General features: G+C 48.3%; 1 protein-coding gene across 2 annotated transcripts in view; it reads right to left on the bottom strand.

Annotated features, from left to right (window-relative positions):
- TRAF7 (TNF receptor associated factor 7) overlaps nt 1–16,775 on the bottom strand; it is a 36,149-nt gene that overhangs the window by 9,133 nt on the left and 10,241 nt on the right. For both annotated transcript variants that reach the window (XM_069810520.1, XM_009928505.2), the window contains exons 2-9: nt 12,476–12,594; nt 12,172–12,229; nt 10,910–11,001; nt 6,063–6,179; nt 4,632–4,724; nt 2,813–2,846; nt 1,330–1,513; nt 473–607 (exon numbers count right to left, since the gene is read on the bottom strand). In XM_069810520.1, coding sequence (XP_069666621.1) covers nt 473–607; nt 1,330–1,513; nt 2,813–2,846; nt 4,632–4,724; nt 6,063–6,179; nt 10,910–11,001; nt 12,172–12,229; nt 12,476–12,556 — 794 coding nt within the window. In that variant the 5' untranslated portion in view covers nt 12,557–12,594. The remainder of the gene's footprint in view (nt 1–472; nt 608–1,329; nt 1,514–2,812; nt 2,847–4,631; nt 4,725–6,062; nt 6,180–10,909; nt 11,002–12,171; nt 12,230–12,475; nt 12,595–16,775) is intronic.

Below are 16,775 nucleotides of genomic sequence, written 5' to 3'. Positions count from 1 at the left end.
TGCCTTGCTCTGCTTCTACCAAGACATCTCTTCCTGCAACAGTAACCTTAGCTGTGCATCCTGCAGGGAACCCCCAGCCCGGGCTGCACTCCTTGCTCAGGTGACAGTCAACCCTCCAAGGCTGATCGGCACTTCTCTTGCCCTGGGAGAAGGACTGGTTTGACAGACACTGCCGTGGTGCTCACATTACTCTTGTACTTGTCCTCCTCCCTTAGTGGCTCTGGCCACAACCACTGCTCTGACTCTCCTCCAGCTGGTTCTTCTGCCTACGCACTCGCCCCCCTTCTGGGCTGCCAGCAGGGCTTACAGCTGGGCAGCGTGACCTGCCTGTTCTCAACAAGAGGCTCAGGAGCTGCCTTCTGCAAGCCCTGCAAGCCTCATCTCAGTCTCAGGCCAGTAGCTGCAGTAGCTGAAAAGTAGCTCAGAAACAAGCTCCGTGCATCTTTCCCACTAAAAAGCACCAGCTCCTTACCCATATTTGGAGTGGGGACACTTTATGTGCTCGCACTCTTTCAGATGTGCCTCCAGGTTCATTTTCAGCAGAGGTGGACAGCTGGGGTTATTGGGGCAGCGAACTGGCCTGTAATCACAGCTGCTTTCATGATCTCTGCTCATGGAGAGAAGCAAAAGAAGGGAAAATAAACAATAAGCAAAAATTAATAGAAACAACACAGATCATCAGTAAAGGAGCAAACCAGTCTTGTGAGAGTGTCAGGTGATCGAAAGCCTCTTGCTCTAAGACTGCAATTACAGCTTTAAATTCTCATTTGGCCAGTAAGTTGAGAGTAATAATAGGTCACATTTACGCAGGGAACATCTACTTCTGCAGCTGATCGGCTGAGCCTTCAGGCAGCTATCAATAACAGGCAATCGCCAGGTGATAGGGAAGACAGTGAATGCATTTAGGATGGGGAGGGAGCTAGATTTCAGATTCCTAGGATATAAGTAGGATTACTCCTCTTACAAAAAGAATCCCAAGGTCTCTGCTTGACCATAACCACAGTGTTTCAACCCAGATGTGAGGTGGCTGCCTTCACAGTGTATCCCCTGACCCACTGCTGAGACACTTGGGTAAGCTGAGAGCAGAGAACAGCATCCTTTCCCTGAGACCAGCCCATCTGCCATCATCCTAAGATGGAGACATAGCGGAAAGAATTGTCTCCTCAAGTCACCCTGCCCATTCCCACACCCCTGCACGCCCCAGCAGGGCACTGCTGGCAGAAGCTGCACTGTCCCCAGGAGCCGCAGGGCAGCTCAGATATGACAGCAGATTGCTGGTGGTAGAGCCCTTTCCCTGGAGAAGCTGTATGCTGGTAACAAGTCACTTACTTCCTGGCACTCAGTTTAATTGTAAACGGACATCCACGGGGGTCCACCTCAAAGGCAGCGGGCTTGCTGCTGGCTGCAGGCCGGCAGCCATACTTGCAGTGAATGAAGAGCTCCCCGATCTGCTCAGCCACCGCGATGTTGTTAACCACTACAGTCAGTTTGGCATTGTCCACGGGGCACTTCTCTGCCAGGTAGGGAAGCAAAAGAGAGAGTCAGCAAGGACTGAGACACTGCAGGAGCATTTCCAAGAGCCTCTGCATGGAGATTTTATTTTTTTGCCTTCTCTGGCCAAGACAGCCAATTCCCAGATGGGTGGCAATGGAACGAGCCATGAATATTCACACAAGGTCTGCAAGCCACTATCTCTGGTTTGTCTTGGGGCTTGGTGAAGAGTTACAGTTTATGTTAATCCATGATAATTTGAGCTAGCTGCCAGTGAAAGAAGGCCACACTAATTCAGACTACCTTGTGCTTGCTGAAGTGTGAGAGTATTCACGGGCAGTGACCACAAATCAGCAGATGCCCCATGCATAACCTATTCCCCCACCGGGGCCTGGGACTCAGCTCCTCTGCTGCCAGCAGGGCACTGCAGACCAGGGATGCTGCAGTGAAGCAAAGACATGAGCTTTGAGGGCAAGAACAAAACTGAGCAACTCAGGATTGCAACTGCAAAGCCTTTTGCTACAGATCTGTTGGTTGGGATAGATACAGCACAACATGGTGACAGGGGATGAGCATGTGAAGCAGAGGGACCCCTCATGTGGAAGACAAACATCTTAAGGCAGAAAGAGCTGCTGTTTTGCTGGACTCCCCAGGGAGCCTCCTCAGGGCTCGCTGTTCTGGAAATACGAAAGGCTTGGCTTTTTGCTGAACAACGGCTTTCCAAGAGGGGCACAGGCTTGTGCCAAATCAAGTCTTTTTTGTAGTGCAGTGTCCAAACCAAGTGGGAGCTGGTTAGGCCAGGCCAGCAGCCAGACACTTGGGCTCCATCAGGTTTCTGGAAGAGCTGGGTGAGCTAAAGCAGCTCTGTGTGCTGCTGCGCATGGGCTCAGTCAGCGGCCAGAGAGCTGGCACTAACGGGAAGGGGGAGGAGGGGTTTGATGGGTCTCTGCCAAACACAGCCCCCCTGTTCCTCGGACAGGCAGCCACAGAAAGCTTTCTGTCTGAAATCAATGGGTCAACTCTGGGCGAGACATGTATTATCCTGGGATTATCCATTGCATATTCCAGGATTTGAGAACATCCTGTGCCCAAGATCCGGGCCCAGCCCTCTAGTGCCCATGCTACAGCGCGTACCATCCGAGCTTGGAGCTGCACAGCCACCCATGCCCCAGCACCACACTGCTGCAGTGGCAGGCTGTGACTGACAGCTTGTTTTAAGCCCTTCAGACATCTTTCTGTGGGTTTCTTTTTAAGTGAAAGCAAACAAACCAGAAAATAACAGTGTTTTGGCTGCATCACACAAGAACAGTTCTGTACTCACCAGATGTTAAGGCACATCTTCTACAAAATGTGTGCTGTGGAGACAAAGAGGAACAGCAGTGTCAGCGTAAACAATATCGGACAAATTATTCCCTGTGGCTAACGATGAGGAAGGTGGGAGATACCAAAGCCTGTGGCTCAGGGGCCTCAGCAGCTGTTCTGCCTGCTATATAGCTCAGTGTGCTCTTGAGTCTGCACCGCAGGGCAAAAACCAGCTGCTTGCTCAGGCAGCTAAGAGGACAACATGGGTCCTGTTCCTGAGAAGTATTAAGCACACAGTTTGAAGCTTTGAGGGTTCTGCCCTGTTCCAGATCAGGCCATGATCATGGTGCAAGCCGAAGCCACTGGCATGTTCTGCCACATTCTGATACTCCTACCCTCCAAGTCTGCATGGGATTTCCCTACTTCACCCTCCAGTTTAGTCCATGTCATTCCTCTCATTTCCCTGAGAAGTCCTCAACAGGAAGAACAAGGGGAAGTCTGGCCTCTCCCTGTCCTTGGCCAGTCAGCCCATCACATATATCCCTCTGTAGCTCTTTTAACGTAGCTGAAGCTGTCATGCTGTCAGGTGGATGGAACAGCTGGTTTGTAAGCCCGTTAAATGCACTGTAAATGTTGCCACTTTAAATAGCTCTCTATTTCTCTATTCTTACAGCAGAAATGTCTGTAACAATTTAATGTGATAAAGTAGCAAATACAATCTAACATGCTAACGAATATAAAGAAAGGAACAAAGGCTGCAGCATTTCACTGGTCCTGCACTTGCCCTGTGGGTTCCCTGGAGCCTCCTCAGCCACATTCCCCTGCCACAGGGCCAGCGCTTGGCAGCAGCACTGGAGAGGCTGCAAGTCACTCTTCAGAGCTGTTATCTGCTGCCCTGCTCAGGCGGCCTTTTCCTGCCCTGCACAGCTGCATGGTGCTCTCTCCAGAGCTGCCAAACCAGGACTGCAAATGAAGCCAGTCTGTTTCCTGCAGCAGATTTGTTTTGTTTTGTTTTTCCATATTAACCAGAAAAATCTCAGTGTCTCCATGAAGAGCTGCTTACTAAAATGGTGCAGCAAAACTGCACCAACTTCCAGCACCTTTGGGGATAGCACCTTCACTGCAATAAACAATCCTGCTCTCCGCTTTTGTTGCTACAGCTCCATCCTAGCAATCAGAAGCACGTCAGAAGCATTAGAGAGCCCATCACAAAGCCATCTTTCTTCACATGTAGCAAAGAAGCAGGAATAATATACAGTTTCTATTAAATCCCAGTAAAATGGAATATGGAAGAATATTCATAATACTCTGTGCCTTTCATTAGAGGATCTCAAATCCCTTTGCAAGCATTAACTAAATGAAGCTTCAAGCCACTCTTGTTTTATAAGAAACACATTCTTCACAACTGAAGAGCAGCCGTTCCTGGGGTGCCCAGGAGGCAGCAGCACTCTGCAGAGCCCTCCAGGAGAGGGAATAAGGAGTTTAGACCTCACCGAAGCCACACCAAGGAGACTGAACATGGCCAGCACAGGGAGGCTGACAGTACAGCTCTCCTGGGAAAAGCCATCCAATTGTAAGCGAGCCCCAGGCTTCTCTGGCTAACTGCAGAGTGCCCCGCACAACCCATTGCAGACTGGTTCAGAGCTCCCTTGTGTGGAAATCTAACACATGTCCTTCAGCATCTCTGCTCCTACGCTGGCCTGGTTTCCCTGGTGAGGGCCTGCCTCGTCTTTGCTCACTCAGGCTGACAGTCACTGGGGACAGGTCAGGGCTTGGCTATAGCTCACATAAGATATCTGTGGAGCCCATGCTCATGATTTGGAAGAGTACTGCCTTACCCCACAAGTTGTGATGACTGGATCCTTAAACACACTACAGCATAGTTGGCAGCACAGCTTCACGGACGGTTGTTCAGCAAACACCAGTGGCTCCTGAAGAGGAGGAGAGAAAGGGACAAAAAGAGCACAAGGATTAGTCCAAACCCAAGAGCCTCCAGCTCTGCAGAAAGAACAAAACAACTTTTCAGCTGTGAGCCTTGGGGACCCTGGGGCACAAGGCACACTAAGGATTTCAATATCTTGAAATAAACTTTTGTCTGGAGCTGCTGACCTCCAGTGTGTAAGAGGTAGAGGAAGAATGAACTTTGGAATGGCTGGAGACCCTCAGCTCATCACAAACTGGCGGCCACCAGCATCTGGCAGCATCAGGACCCGACAGCAAAATGCACAGACCAACTTCTTTACTAGAGTGACTCAAGTTACCAGAATTCTGTGAGCTGCACTGTCTGGTACTTTTTGCTTGGTCGGACTGAACACTGTGTTGTCAAAAATGTCCCCTGTACTAAGCTTGAAGTTTAAAAGCCATTTTAAAACAGCTTGCCCTTTTGTATTTTTGAAACATCCTGAAGGAAGCGCTCTTTCATTCCCTTACGAAGCAGAAACAACATTGTTTCTGCCGCAATGGGCCCATCTCTCCAGTTTTGTTTACTAACTAAGACTGCTGGAGTGTGGGCTCTGAGCACGTCCTCCCGTAGCAGCACAGCTCCCCACTCCACACCAGAGCAGGGCTTCACATTTCAGAGCATTTCAAATCAATCACTGCAGATTGGTCTGTCTTTTCATCCTGTCCTGCTCTCAAAAATGCAAACACAACCCCCGGGGTTCCTAAATATGAAACACACACTTTTTTCCCAGATCTGTGGCAAAATGCCGCCTGACCTTTTATGCATCCAGGCTGGGGTTAGTTACTGGGTCACAAGCTAAGCTCAGCTTAAAAGTGTCCTCCCCCTACAAAAGTCACATGTGGACAATTCCTTGCACCCTCCTGGGGCTTACAATCAAGTCAGTGGGGTGCCATGCAGCCCTAAATGCAGGATGGAGCTCTGAATCAGTGGGGAATTGTATTAGTCTTGCTGCCCAGGGCTAGACCACCAGCCTAAAGACTTACAACCCCCTATTGCTCTGCAGCAGAGTGAGGGAATCACACATGACTTTGCAAAGACTTAACAGTTTTTCTGAGAAGCAGAAAAGCCTCACCATTGCCCCCTCTTTACAGATAGGGAACAGGTACAGAAGGAAGCTAAGTAATTTGCAGAAGTCAGTGGTGGAAACAAAATTAAAACCAGGAGTCCTGACAGCCAGGCTTTTAGTTGCCAGACATCACAAAAAATCTGCCCATGATAGCTCTATGTACTCACAAGAGTCCACTAAGTTACTCTTTTGACACTGAACTTCCTAATACTGCTCCTTCAGACAATCCCAAATACCTACTGGCTCCTCCTCTTCCTCATGGAGTGAGAACGTCGAGCGCAAGGACATGTTGGACTCAGAGTGCAATGAACGGACGGAGATAGCAGAGTCAGAGCGGCGTGGGGTGCTGATCGGAGGCTTCAAAGAGATAAAACCAGTTCTTGTTATTGCAAATAGTTCCCCCACTCCAAAACCCTAGCACAGAGACTTCAAGCTCAGTCCCTCCCCTCCACAAAACTCAGCTGCTCCATTGGTTCATCCACTCTGCCAAGCTGCATTGAGTTGCCCCCAGAAGTAGCGTGTCTCACTGCTGCATGCCCTTCCCGGCCACTGGGAACACTGCACCATGCTCAGAGACAGGACAGACATCATTCAGGTTTAACTTGCTAAACCAAGCTGACATCTAAATTCCAAGCATGTAACTTTCTCAAAGGTGCATTCGTTTATATACTTACCGCGCGCACCCGCAAAGCAATGGTTTGGAAGAATTAATCCTTCACAGAAAGCTTTGTAAATCTCCCCCAGAGACAGCTACCAGCTTCTGCAATTTCTATAATCTCTGCAGCAGCACTTGTTGTTTCACTCGCTATCTAACTTCTGCCAAATTTCTTTGCGTAAGTGTGGAGACTTCCTTCTATTCAATTCAGTAACAGACTGGCTTTGTCGCTTCCTGCTCGGGAGGGGAGAGCTAAGTGGACATTGCATGCACCAATCAAGAAAAATCCCACTGGTCACGGCAGCCTTGGGATTGGCTTTGAGGGAACGTCGCTGCTGGAATATTAACCAGCATTGCATCTCTTAAGGGTGGAATATCAACCAGCAGCGCGTAGCCAAGATGCAATTTGGTGTCAAAGCAAAACCAGAGACTCTTCAGACCACGGGGTGATTGGAATTGGGGGTCTAGCACAGCTGGTAGCGCAGCCACTGCTGGGTTACTCTGGAAGAAATGCTGCTGGCAGACGGGGAAGAGTGCAGAGAGAAGCAATAAAAGTCTTCAAGGAGCGGAACGGATGGGCTGACAAAGAAACGGGAGAATGAAGCCATAAGCTTCAGAGACTTGGCATCAAGAGATGACTAATGCCCAGGCTGCCTGCACCTGCATGTATCGCACCTGTACATGACTTGATTGTAGCCTACATCAGTTGCAAACTCCTAGAAGTGCTGGCTGGAAGGAGCTCTGGAGATCGCTGGCCTTGCTGCCCACTCGAAGAGGGACTCTCCCTGGCCCTGGATCAGGTCAGCCCTGGCACTGCCCAGCTGGAATGGGGAAAGCTGCACAGATGAGACTCTGCCCCCCCGCCCCCCCCGGCTCCTGTCCTGCACTACCTTGCAAGCAAAATGTTTTTTCCTCGTGTTCAATCTGAACCTCCTGATCCACATTTTGTGCACCTGCCCTGGGTGAAAGTGTGTGACATCAGACCTAAGGACAGACAAAAGCAATGTAGGAGGCCAGTGGGGCAGTCAGGAAATTCAGCAAGGAAAGATGTAAGATGAGGTTCAGAGACTGCTGCCTTCCCCAGAGACAAACTATACTGCAGTCTGTGTGCAGTCCTTGCTGGGCTGCAGAAGAGGAGCAGACCAGGATCCTGCTGGTTCTTCACAGTGCTCTGCTTCTTAATTTTTATGACACTGGGATCCTAGGAGCTTAGAAATGCTGCATCTGCTTAGAAGCCAAAGCATGAAGCTCTTTTTCTTAAAGACGGCATATTTATTGGCTAAATATGTAAACCTTGAGGAGGAATGGTTATAACGAGGTAAATCAATTTTATATGTATCCATTAATTTTATTATTTTCCTCCACTAGTAACAGAAGTTATTAAAATAACAAGAATGACTGTGCATAGTTCCCATTCTCGAGGTGACACAGAGATCAGGGCAGCAAAGGCAGGCTCTGCAGGGAGGCATTTTTATCAAGAGCAACATCTTGTGTGGATCACTGATGGAAGGGGGAGGACTGCAGCCCAAGAGCACTTCCAGAAGGCAGGGGTGTGAGACACAGCCTTGCTAGGCTTGTGCAACACTGTGGACTCAGCTCCCTGTGTCCTGGCTGGGCTAATGCTGGTGTTAACTATGCAGGAGAGAAGCTGATGTGCTGAGAAAGATCACGCCACTTGGGCTGCAGAGACAACACTGAATGGCAGAGGTGTGTGCTGGCATTTACTGCCCCTCTAAGTATCTGCAGCCTTTTTTTTTTGCCAAGCAAACAGGGCTAAGACTTGAAAGACCTCACCTCTACAGGGTCAGCCACTGCACTGCTTCCCACTCCTAGCCTGGCTATTTAGACCTCACTTTGCAGCACTAGTCGTGCGTAGAGCTGCCAGCACAAAGGAGACTGACTGCAGGGTGCTCTTGCACTGCAAACAGAACAGTAGGGCATGAGGACCACAGGACCCCCACGCTATGGGCATCTGCCCAGGCTGGGGAGGAACCCGTGTGCACCAAAGCCAGGGAGCACCAGGCCCTGCTACAGGGTTTGCGATTCAAGGCCTGCAGAGTTCAGGGGCAAGGTGGCACAAGGGGAACAGGCTTGGATTTAGGGGGATCTGTCAGAAGCGTCCCACCTCCCCACACCTGTGCCAGGGCTATTTCTGCACTAAACATCAAGTCCATTTTCAAACAGTCCAAGGATGGAGTGCTCAAACATCTTTTGATGGAAGATGGATAGCTTGTGGCTGGCTGGTAACTCAGTCCAGCCTCCGGTTCGGAGGTGAAGCTCCCTATAAACAACTGAGACTTTGGACAGCCAGTCAGCTCTTAATCCATTAGTACACATTTGCCCCAATATTCAGCTGTAATCTTTAGGTGCAGTTTCCGTGTCAGCGACAAAAGCAGCCTCCATGCAACGGCTCTAGTACAGTCCTCGTTCCTGCTCCCTGTAGGCATACTGAGGCTAGGAACCCGTGGCACTGTTTTCAGGAAAGATGACAGCAGCCGCTCAATAATCCCCGCCTTGCATGCAGAACATGCTGCTCTGCTTTTGGTTTCATTAACAGAAGCTTTAAAAAGAAAGAAAAAGGGGTGGTGGAGGTCACAGGAGGGCTCTGACTCGTCTCTAGCTGTCTCTCTGATAGCTGACAAGCCCTTGGCAGCTTCTGGAGAAGGGAAAACTTAGCTATCAGGAAGGGAAATCCCAGATTATTTCTTGACAAAGCAAAGGAAGCTTCCTAAAGGTTAGTGAGAGTTTGTCTGGAGCAGCAGGCAGAGCAGGGCTGTGGTGCTTCTGGTTTGTTAGTACCTCATGCTGCAGGCTGCTTCCTGAACCACTCATTAATCCTCCTGCTATTTTTGCTTAAGAATATTTAGCATTCCAGGGGAGGTGGGCTGAGACTGTCCAAGAGGACTGAGGCTCGGTCCTAGGAAAGATCTCTCCTATTCTTGGCTGTGCACCTCAGTTCATGAAGCTGGGGTTTTCAAAGGAGTCAGGGAGCTTCTACATCAGACATGGCCAAATGTAACATCTTCAGCACCCCCTGCTCCTCTGGAAAAATCTTCACATATGCTCTGTGAGAACCGCACAGCTCATGAAAAAGGTGCAGTGAGCACAGCACTCAGACCACTGGATCATGCTGACAGCCAAGGGCTTCCTGGAACAGCGGCCGAGCACCATGAGGTCAGTGATGTGATGGAAAATTTCATTTGCTAAGGACAGGAGGAAAATGTTCAAAGGACTTTTTGGGGAAAAAAACCAAACCAAAACAAAAAAACCCAAACTAAAAAAAAACCCCACATGCTGACATAAAACACCGCAAGATCTCTGAGCAACAGAAGGAACTTTATAGGATGCTGACAATAAAGCTCTTTGCAATCTGGCATCAAATTTATTTTAAGAAGTGTTGTAGCTCCATACTGTTGCTGACCCCAGTCTCTGCCAGTGCCTAACTTCAGCAGCAGCAGTGATCCATTTATCCCTGGCTTGGAAGCTGGGTCTCGTAACCTGACAAAGTCTACAAGTACTTACTTAATTTGAAGTCTACTACTAAACAGGCTTAAACCTAAACACGAGCTTGTGGTTATGAGATGTGGCTGGAGCACTAGGGACAGGAGAAGGTCAAGGCCTCAGAGCTATCCATCCATTCACTGAGGTTTGCTTTGCTGTTGCTGTTCTTGATTTAATTGATTTAGCTGGTTTAATTTCTCTTTAAGCAGCTAACTGTGAGGCCTGTGGGATCACTAAATTCCCCAAAAAGAAGTTACTCAGAAGTGAGTGTGATGAATGAGAAAGCTGGATACGAAATTGGGAAGTGCTTTTCTGCAAAGATACTGTGAGGCATGGGAATGGTTTGTGTGAGAAGACCCCGATGATGTAATCCCCAGGAGCCGAGCATAGTGTCCGACATCCCACTCTGCAGGTTTCAAACCTGCTCCCTGTGGTCAGAAGCCCCATCTGGAGGTAGAAATAGGAATGGATTTTGTGTGGTGCTGGATGGTTCATCCAACACACCCTGATCAAGACTGACTGGCCTCTGTCAGTGCCCCAGACATCGCTGACAGTAGCTATGTTTTCTCTCAAGCCCAGGAGACGCAGAGGACAGTGCTCACATCAGGAGGCAGGTACACCCTCACAAGCAGGCCTGTGGGATTTGTAGCTCCTGCGCTTTGTAACCACATACCATTTTCAAGCAGTCTGAAAATGAGCACCAGCAGTACCAGCCTAACGCCCTAGGTCAGAAACAACCTCTGCTTCCCCACTGCACCAACCAGGAGATGTTGAGGCTGGTCCTGCCTCCGGTGCAGACATCTGCCTCCGATATAACACAGTGCACAGGAACGATGAGGGAGGCAGAGGAGTCTAGAGGAGCACCAGACATCTCTCATTTGACATATAATCAGCTAAGCCAGTGAGCAGGAGGGCTCCTGGCAACACCTACCATGCCATCGTCCTCATCTCGTGGGGAGTAGGTGAGTGTGCTGGAGGAGGATGGGGTCCGACGGTGCTGTTTAAAAGTATTGGTCCCGTCAGCTTTAAAGCAAATAAAAATAAAAAAATAAAATAAAAAAAAGCGCAAGCATTCAGGCTCCTCAGTAACATTTCCAAGCTACAGGTCAGTCTCTGTAGCTGTGAGTGTTCCTTAGAAAAGGAAAAGACTAGGGATTCCCCAACTCCAGTTCATGACCTGGACATATCAGTGCAGGCAGAACAACCCTGATCTCTGATAGCTTGCTGAAATGCATGCGGCCCTTTGAAGGTAGCTTGCCCAGAAAAGAGCACAGATAATACTCCACCAGGTGCATAGGTTAAAAATACTATTAAAAGGAAACCTTATACTCCCACATATCTCAGACACCAACAAAAATTGCTTCGATCAAGGGAGGTCTGGATAATCTTGTAGCACCAGGGAAGCATGCTAAATTAAATATGAGATATTTGTATAAAGATCATGTTACTGACTTATATAAAATTTTGTATGTAAATATTCAGGAGTCCAAAAACATCAAGAGTCCACAGTCCTGGACAAATGTAATCTAAACATTTTCCTTGGGCAGACATTCATTTCCTTATCTAAATCACTGTCAAGTGCCACAGTTTATCTTTACTAGAGTAAGGATATTTTTATTCCAAAATAAAACCAGACCTCGTTCTACATTCACACCACGTGTCAGGGCTTAGACTCCTCACCTGCTGGGCTTTGATGAACAAAGCACAAGAATTTTAAATGAGCAGGTACACTTGCAACCCCTCCTGTCTGAGCTAAAAACAGCCATGGGGGTTTTACCAAAGTGTCCAGAGTGACTCACAGTCAGGCAGAGAGTGAAGGTGGGAATTTTCAGCACTTGTAATGATTGCATGAGAAGTCACAGGGATAAATAAGATTTGGGACTGAGCTCTGTATCAAACCCTGTTGTACTATCCTAATTTCAGCAAGGGCCTCCCAGTGGTACTGTTAAGTCTGCCTAATGGGAGAAAATTTCTGTGCATGCTCATTTCCATCATGGCTGGTGATCAGACGCCATGATTAAATAACACTTGGGCTTCATAATACTAAAAACAGCACCTCGGCACCTGTCTGTAATGAACACGGTGGTTCTCCCAACGGCTTTATGATTTGTAAAATAACAACAACAAAGAAAAAACTGGTAGGAATCACACATAGTGCTTTGGGGAAAAGCTCTACACGTGGAATACACTCACCCTTTGTGATGGTTGTCACAGCAGAGTAAGCTGGCCCAAAAGTTGTTTCCATTCTTGTCTGAAATATTGACAAAATTAAAGTCAGTGTGTATCACTGCAGCGCAGCCCAAAGGCTTGCTACCTTTCCTGAACTGGTCAAAAAATGTACATGTATATTTCCAACTTTTATCTGTGGATATTGTGATTTTTAAGAGGCAAGAAAATACTAGATTTTCAACAGGCATCTTTTTTTTCTCGAAAGAAAGGATGAGAACATAAGAAGCAGCCCTAGCCCCTATCCTCTGCCAATACCACCAAGCCTTACCCCGTTAGTGTTTTCAGAAGTAGTGATGTTTGTTGTGCCACTGGAGAAACGATTGTAGCGAGCGTTCTTGTTTGAGCTCATAATCTAGGCCAGCATTTGTTAGTCATGGGAAGTTTGCTCTGTGGAAGAAGAAAGACAGAAAGAGAGTTAGGTTCATTGTATGTATTTTCCTGGGCTCAGAGAACACTCTCCTGTGGCATTAAGTCCAAGTATTTACCTAAACTCACATAAACCTGGATTTTCAGAAGCAAGTGGCAAAGACAAAGTCAGATTCATTCAAATCATTCCTGGATGAGTGCTCAGTGCTTTCTAAAAATACGACTATCTTTTAAAGCAACTCCTTAATCGCCCAAATACTGGAATACCCATAATCATTAGCTGCTTTTACAAGTATACAACTGTTTAACAGCAGATGAGACTTCTCAGGAGACTACTCTAAGTTAGCATCCCACTGGCCATTATACACATCAGTCTTTTCAAAATGAGAGTATGTACCAGTTGTGACTGACAGTCCCAGCAGAGAAGGCGGCTCTGTATCTGGTCCCCCCTCCCTCCCCGGTCTGAGTGTAGTTCAGAAAGCAGGTTGTCTGCTGCTTCCCAAAACACTTTGCACAGAGCAGTGATTAGTAAGCAGGCTCCTACAAGGGAGTCCCCTCCACAAGACACAGCAATGGTGAAGACAGAACAGGCTGTACCATGGCAGGCACAAGGGATTTCGGCTGAGGCACCAGACACAAGCATGAGGGCAGAAAAGGCCTCTGGGTGTAAAGCTATACCAGTAAAACCCTTATCCCATTAACTGTGAGGCTCAAGCTGAGCTGGCCTGGACTCCAGAGCCCAGGGAGCCTGTTCACTCGCAGCTTTGCGGCTCAGACCACCTTCTGAGTACACGATAGAAACATCCCATTCAGTCACCCGGGGCTTTGCTTTAGCACAAGGGGTTATGACTGCCTTCCTCTCTCCTGGACTTACCCACTGCCAGATGAAGGAAGAGGTGCCCTGGAAGCTCAGCAGCCCCACATCCTCATCAGCTGGGGTGGCAGAAAGGGACCCCTCCAAAGGAGCCCCTTTCCTGGGCAGGCTGTGCAGCACTTTCTGGCACTTCCAGCCAAGGAAACCAAAGCCTAATCTTCCCTGCACCCCCAGAACTTAAGGCTGCCTCATATTCAAAAGCGTGATGAACGCAGGCCTCATCCTGTTCTTGTGATGAACTCAGTGGGGGTTTTGCTATTTAATTCAAAAGCCCTGGGCTGTACTGCTGAACACAAAAGCCACCGTTAGATCTTAGCAGAAAGCAAAAATCCCATGTTTGATTTAGCTGTATTTGCATTAAAGGAGTTCTTTTGAGCAAGGTCTGAGCTACGAGGTCAAGGAAACCATGAAAGAAACCTTACTTCAAGGAACATGTTTGTGATTCTGGATCTCACTCCCAGTTTCTGCTCAGAAACAACCAGCAAAGTCTGGATCATCACCCAGAAAGAGAAACCCTCTCTCCTCAGAAGTCAGCAGAGGGGCTCATTTCTCTTCTTACATTGTTTACAAAGTTTTTTACTAGGTTCAAGTTTGCAAAGTCAAGTATTACACAATAATAATCTGCAGAAACACATGGAGTTTGCTTTCTTTAACCTCTGTTGAAACCTGATGCTGGCTTCAGGGCACAAAATTATGCTGTTGTCCCAGCAAATCTGACAAGACACTCTCAAAGCCTCCTTCAGAGCCAGAGTATGCATAGGAAGGAGCTGCACCTCCTCTCTGCTGTCATGCAGAGATGCTTCTGGCTTGAGCAGAAGTTTCCATCGGAGAAGGCAAGGGATCAGCAGGGCACATGAGCCCTCCTACCCAGTTGCCCCTTCATCCTTGCAGCTGAAAGGTACTGCTTGCACTCGCAGGCTGTCCCAGCCTGCCCAAGGAGGCAGGGACCCTGTGTTCCAGGAATAAGCTGCTTAGGAAGGATCCTGATTAAAAGACCCCTTTCTGTCCAAGGTATAGTTAAGTCTTGGTACTCTCACTGCCAGCAGCAGAGTCCAAAAGCTAAACCAACAGACCAGACAGACATCTGCAGTGAGGACAGACAGGCCAAAAATGGTTTACTAAGACATAACCAAAATCTTTTTTTGCAGGACAAGAGCCAACCACCAGCGAAGGGCGCCTTGGAAGAAACACCCCGCAGATGCCTGCAATCGGCCAACGCAGAGCTCCCGGTCCCTGCCGAGACAGCACCACTCCGGCCAGGCTTTCACACTCCCGCTGCTCACATTTCCAACTTCAGGTGAAACATCTTGGACATTTCTAGCAATTGGTTTTCTCTTATCTGAGGGTGACAAGTCCTAAATCTCCAAGCTCTTTATAAAGGAGACCACTGTGATTTCTCCACTTTACAGAAAGGGAAACTGAGGCTCAAAGAGAGACATGATCACACAACATAGCTGTGACCTGGGACTTGCCCAGGGCCTCCTTAGTCCCAGCCCAAGAGCGCACCCACCTCCCCTGTGAGCCCCAGGGCAAGGCTGCCTGCACACAGGGCCGGTCATGTCCTGCACTCACATTTTAAACACCGCAAAGGCAACGTTCAAGCTGTCCTCAGCCACGCCTGACACAGCACTTCATGTTGCTCTCTGCAGTTCTTTATCAGACAACTGTCAGGCAGCCAGATTATAGCAGCAGCACAGTCCAGGGAATCACTACTCAGGTCTAAACTCTCAGAAAAAGCTACGGTCTAAAACAAAAAAATACAAAACCCCAACAAAAAACCAAACAAACAGAAACCCCAAAACCAAACCCAAGACCATCTTAAAAACAGGGATCTGGATAATGTTTTCCACACATTTGAAAGCACTGTCCTGGCTGTTTGCAAATGCCAGATCCCTTAGGAGATGCTAAGCAGAGTTGCTGGAGTTGTCTCAAGAACAGCAGGAATGAAGCAGTGTTGTGCTGCTGCATCATGGAGACCTGCCGAGTTTAAAGCTGGGTTCCAGCAAGCGAGAAGTTTGGCATTGGCCATCAGGATCCTTTTATTCCTTTCAGTGATTACTTAGAGCACAGATAGCAGAAGGCACAGGGAGGGTGGGTGGTGGGGAAGAGGGCAGACAAAGCTTTTGGGTAACACACTGGCCATGGCCCCACAAGATCTGAACCCCACTCAGCCTCCCACCCTCTTGCAACCTTGGGCAAGCCACTGGAGCTTTCTGCTTCCTCCCTGCACAAGTCTCTTTAGTTTACCTCTGCTGCACAGCATATCTGGACTACAATGCCTGAAGATGAAAGAATCTTTGGATATTTGTGCAGCATCTAGCACAAAAAGGTCTCCACCTCAGCTGGGGCCTCCAGATGATGCAGTGCTCATAAATAATGTGAAGCAAGTACTTCTATGAGTGATGACACTAACTGCCACATGTCCTGGGATTTCATGCCTGAAGGTTGCATTGTCTCTTGTCTAATAACATGCATGTATCGCTAAAGTTCCCCTCCTCTATAGGTTCCCTATGTCTAACAATACAGCTAAGCTCACCAGTCTCTCCTCTGGAGAAGGGATTCAGCACCCTCCTCCTCCCACATTAGGGTGGAAATAGAGGGACTCACTTTTCAGGGCTATGAATTCATGATTCCTTCTTCAGAGAACCTCAGCAGCATCTACACGAACACCCTCTATCCCGCACTACTCACAAGACAAGAGCAGGGATATGCTCCCACCTCACCAGCCATGACAGCATTAAGGGAACCTTGCATATCAAATATTCCTACTGGGTTTCAAGGCAAACAATCACTCACAGATGGAAGGAGAGGAAGCCCATCCTTATGGAGGATTGCAGGCTGTCTGGAGACTCAGACAGAAGCTTCATCCCTTCTCATTTTCAGGGCATGTATTGCCTTCAAACATAACAGATGGAGACTCAAGAAAGCAATGGGAAAACAGGAAAAACCAAGAATGAGGACAACTAACAGTTTGAGTAGTTTTGTAATATCATTAAACATAGGATCAGATGTGCAACAAACAGTGACATACAGGCACTTGAGCTGCTGCAATCAGTGAGTTATGGCCTGTCAGCCAAAGATGAGTATGACCCTTTAAATAACTGCCTTTGAAACTTCTGTGGAGGCTAGGAGGTGTCCGCCGTGGTGTGGCTCTCAGGGTAACCCAGCAGGCAACAGAACTGCTTACTGCTGAGAGGTGTTAAGGAGGCACATCTCCAGTTTCTCCCTGTCCCAAAGCCCCATTGAAAGGGATGCAAAATGCGTTCCAACTTCAACAGATCTTGGATAAATCCAAGCGAGGAAGGGAAGACAGGCTGGAACACAGGGA

This window comes from Haliaeetus albicilla, chromosome 22 (assembly GCF_947461875.1).
Source record: "Haliaeetus albicilla chromosome 22, bHalAlb1.1, whole genome shotgun sequence".
NCBI classification, from domain to species: domain Eukaryota; kingdom Metazoa; phylum Chordata; class Aves; order Accipitriformes; family Accipitridae; genus Haliaeetus; species Haliaeetus albicilla.
Note: the sequence above shows the minus strand (reverse complement) of the source record. Positions and strands in the feature narration are given on the sequence as shown.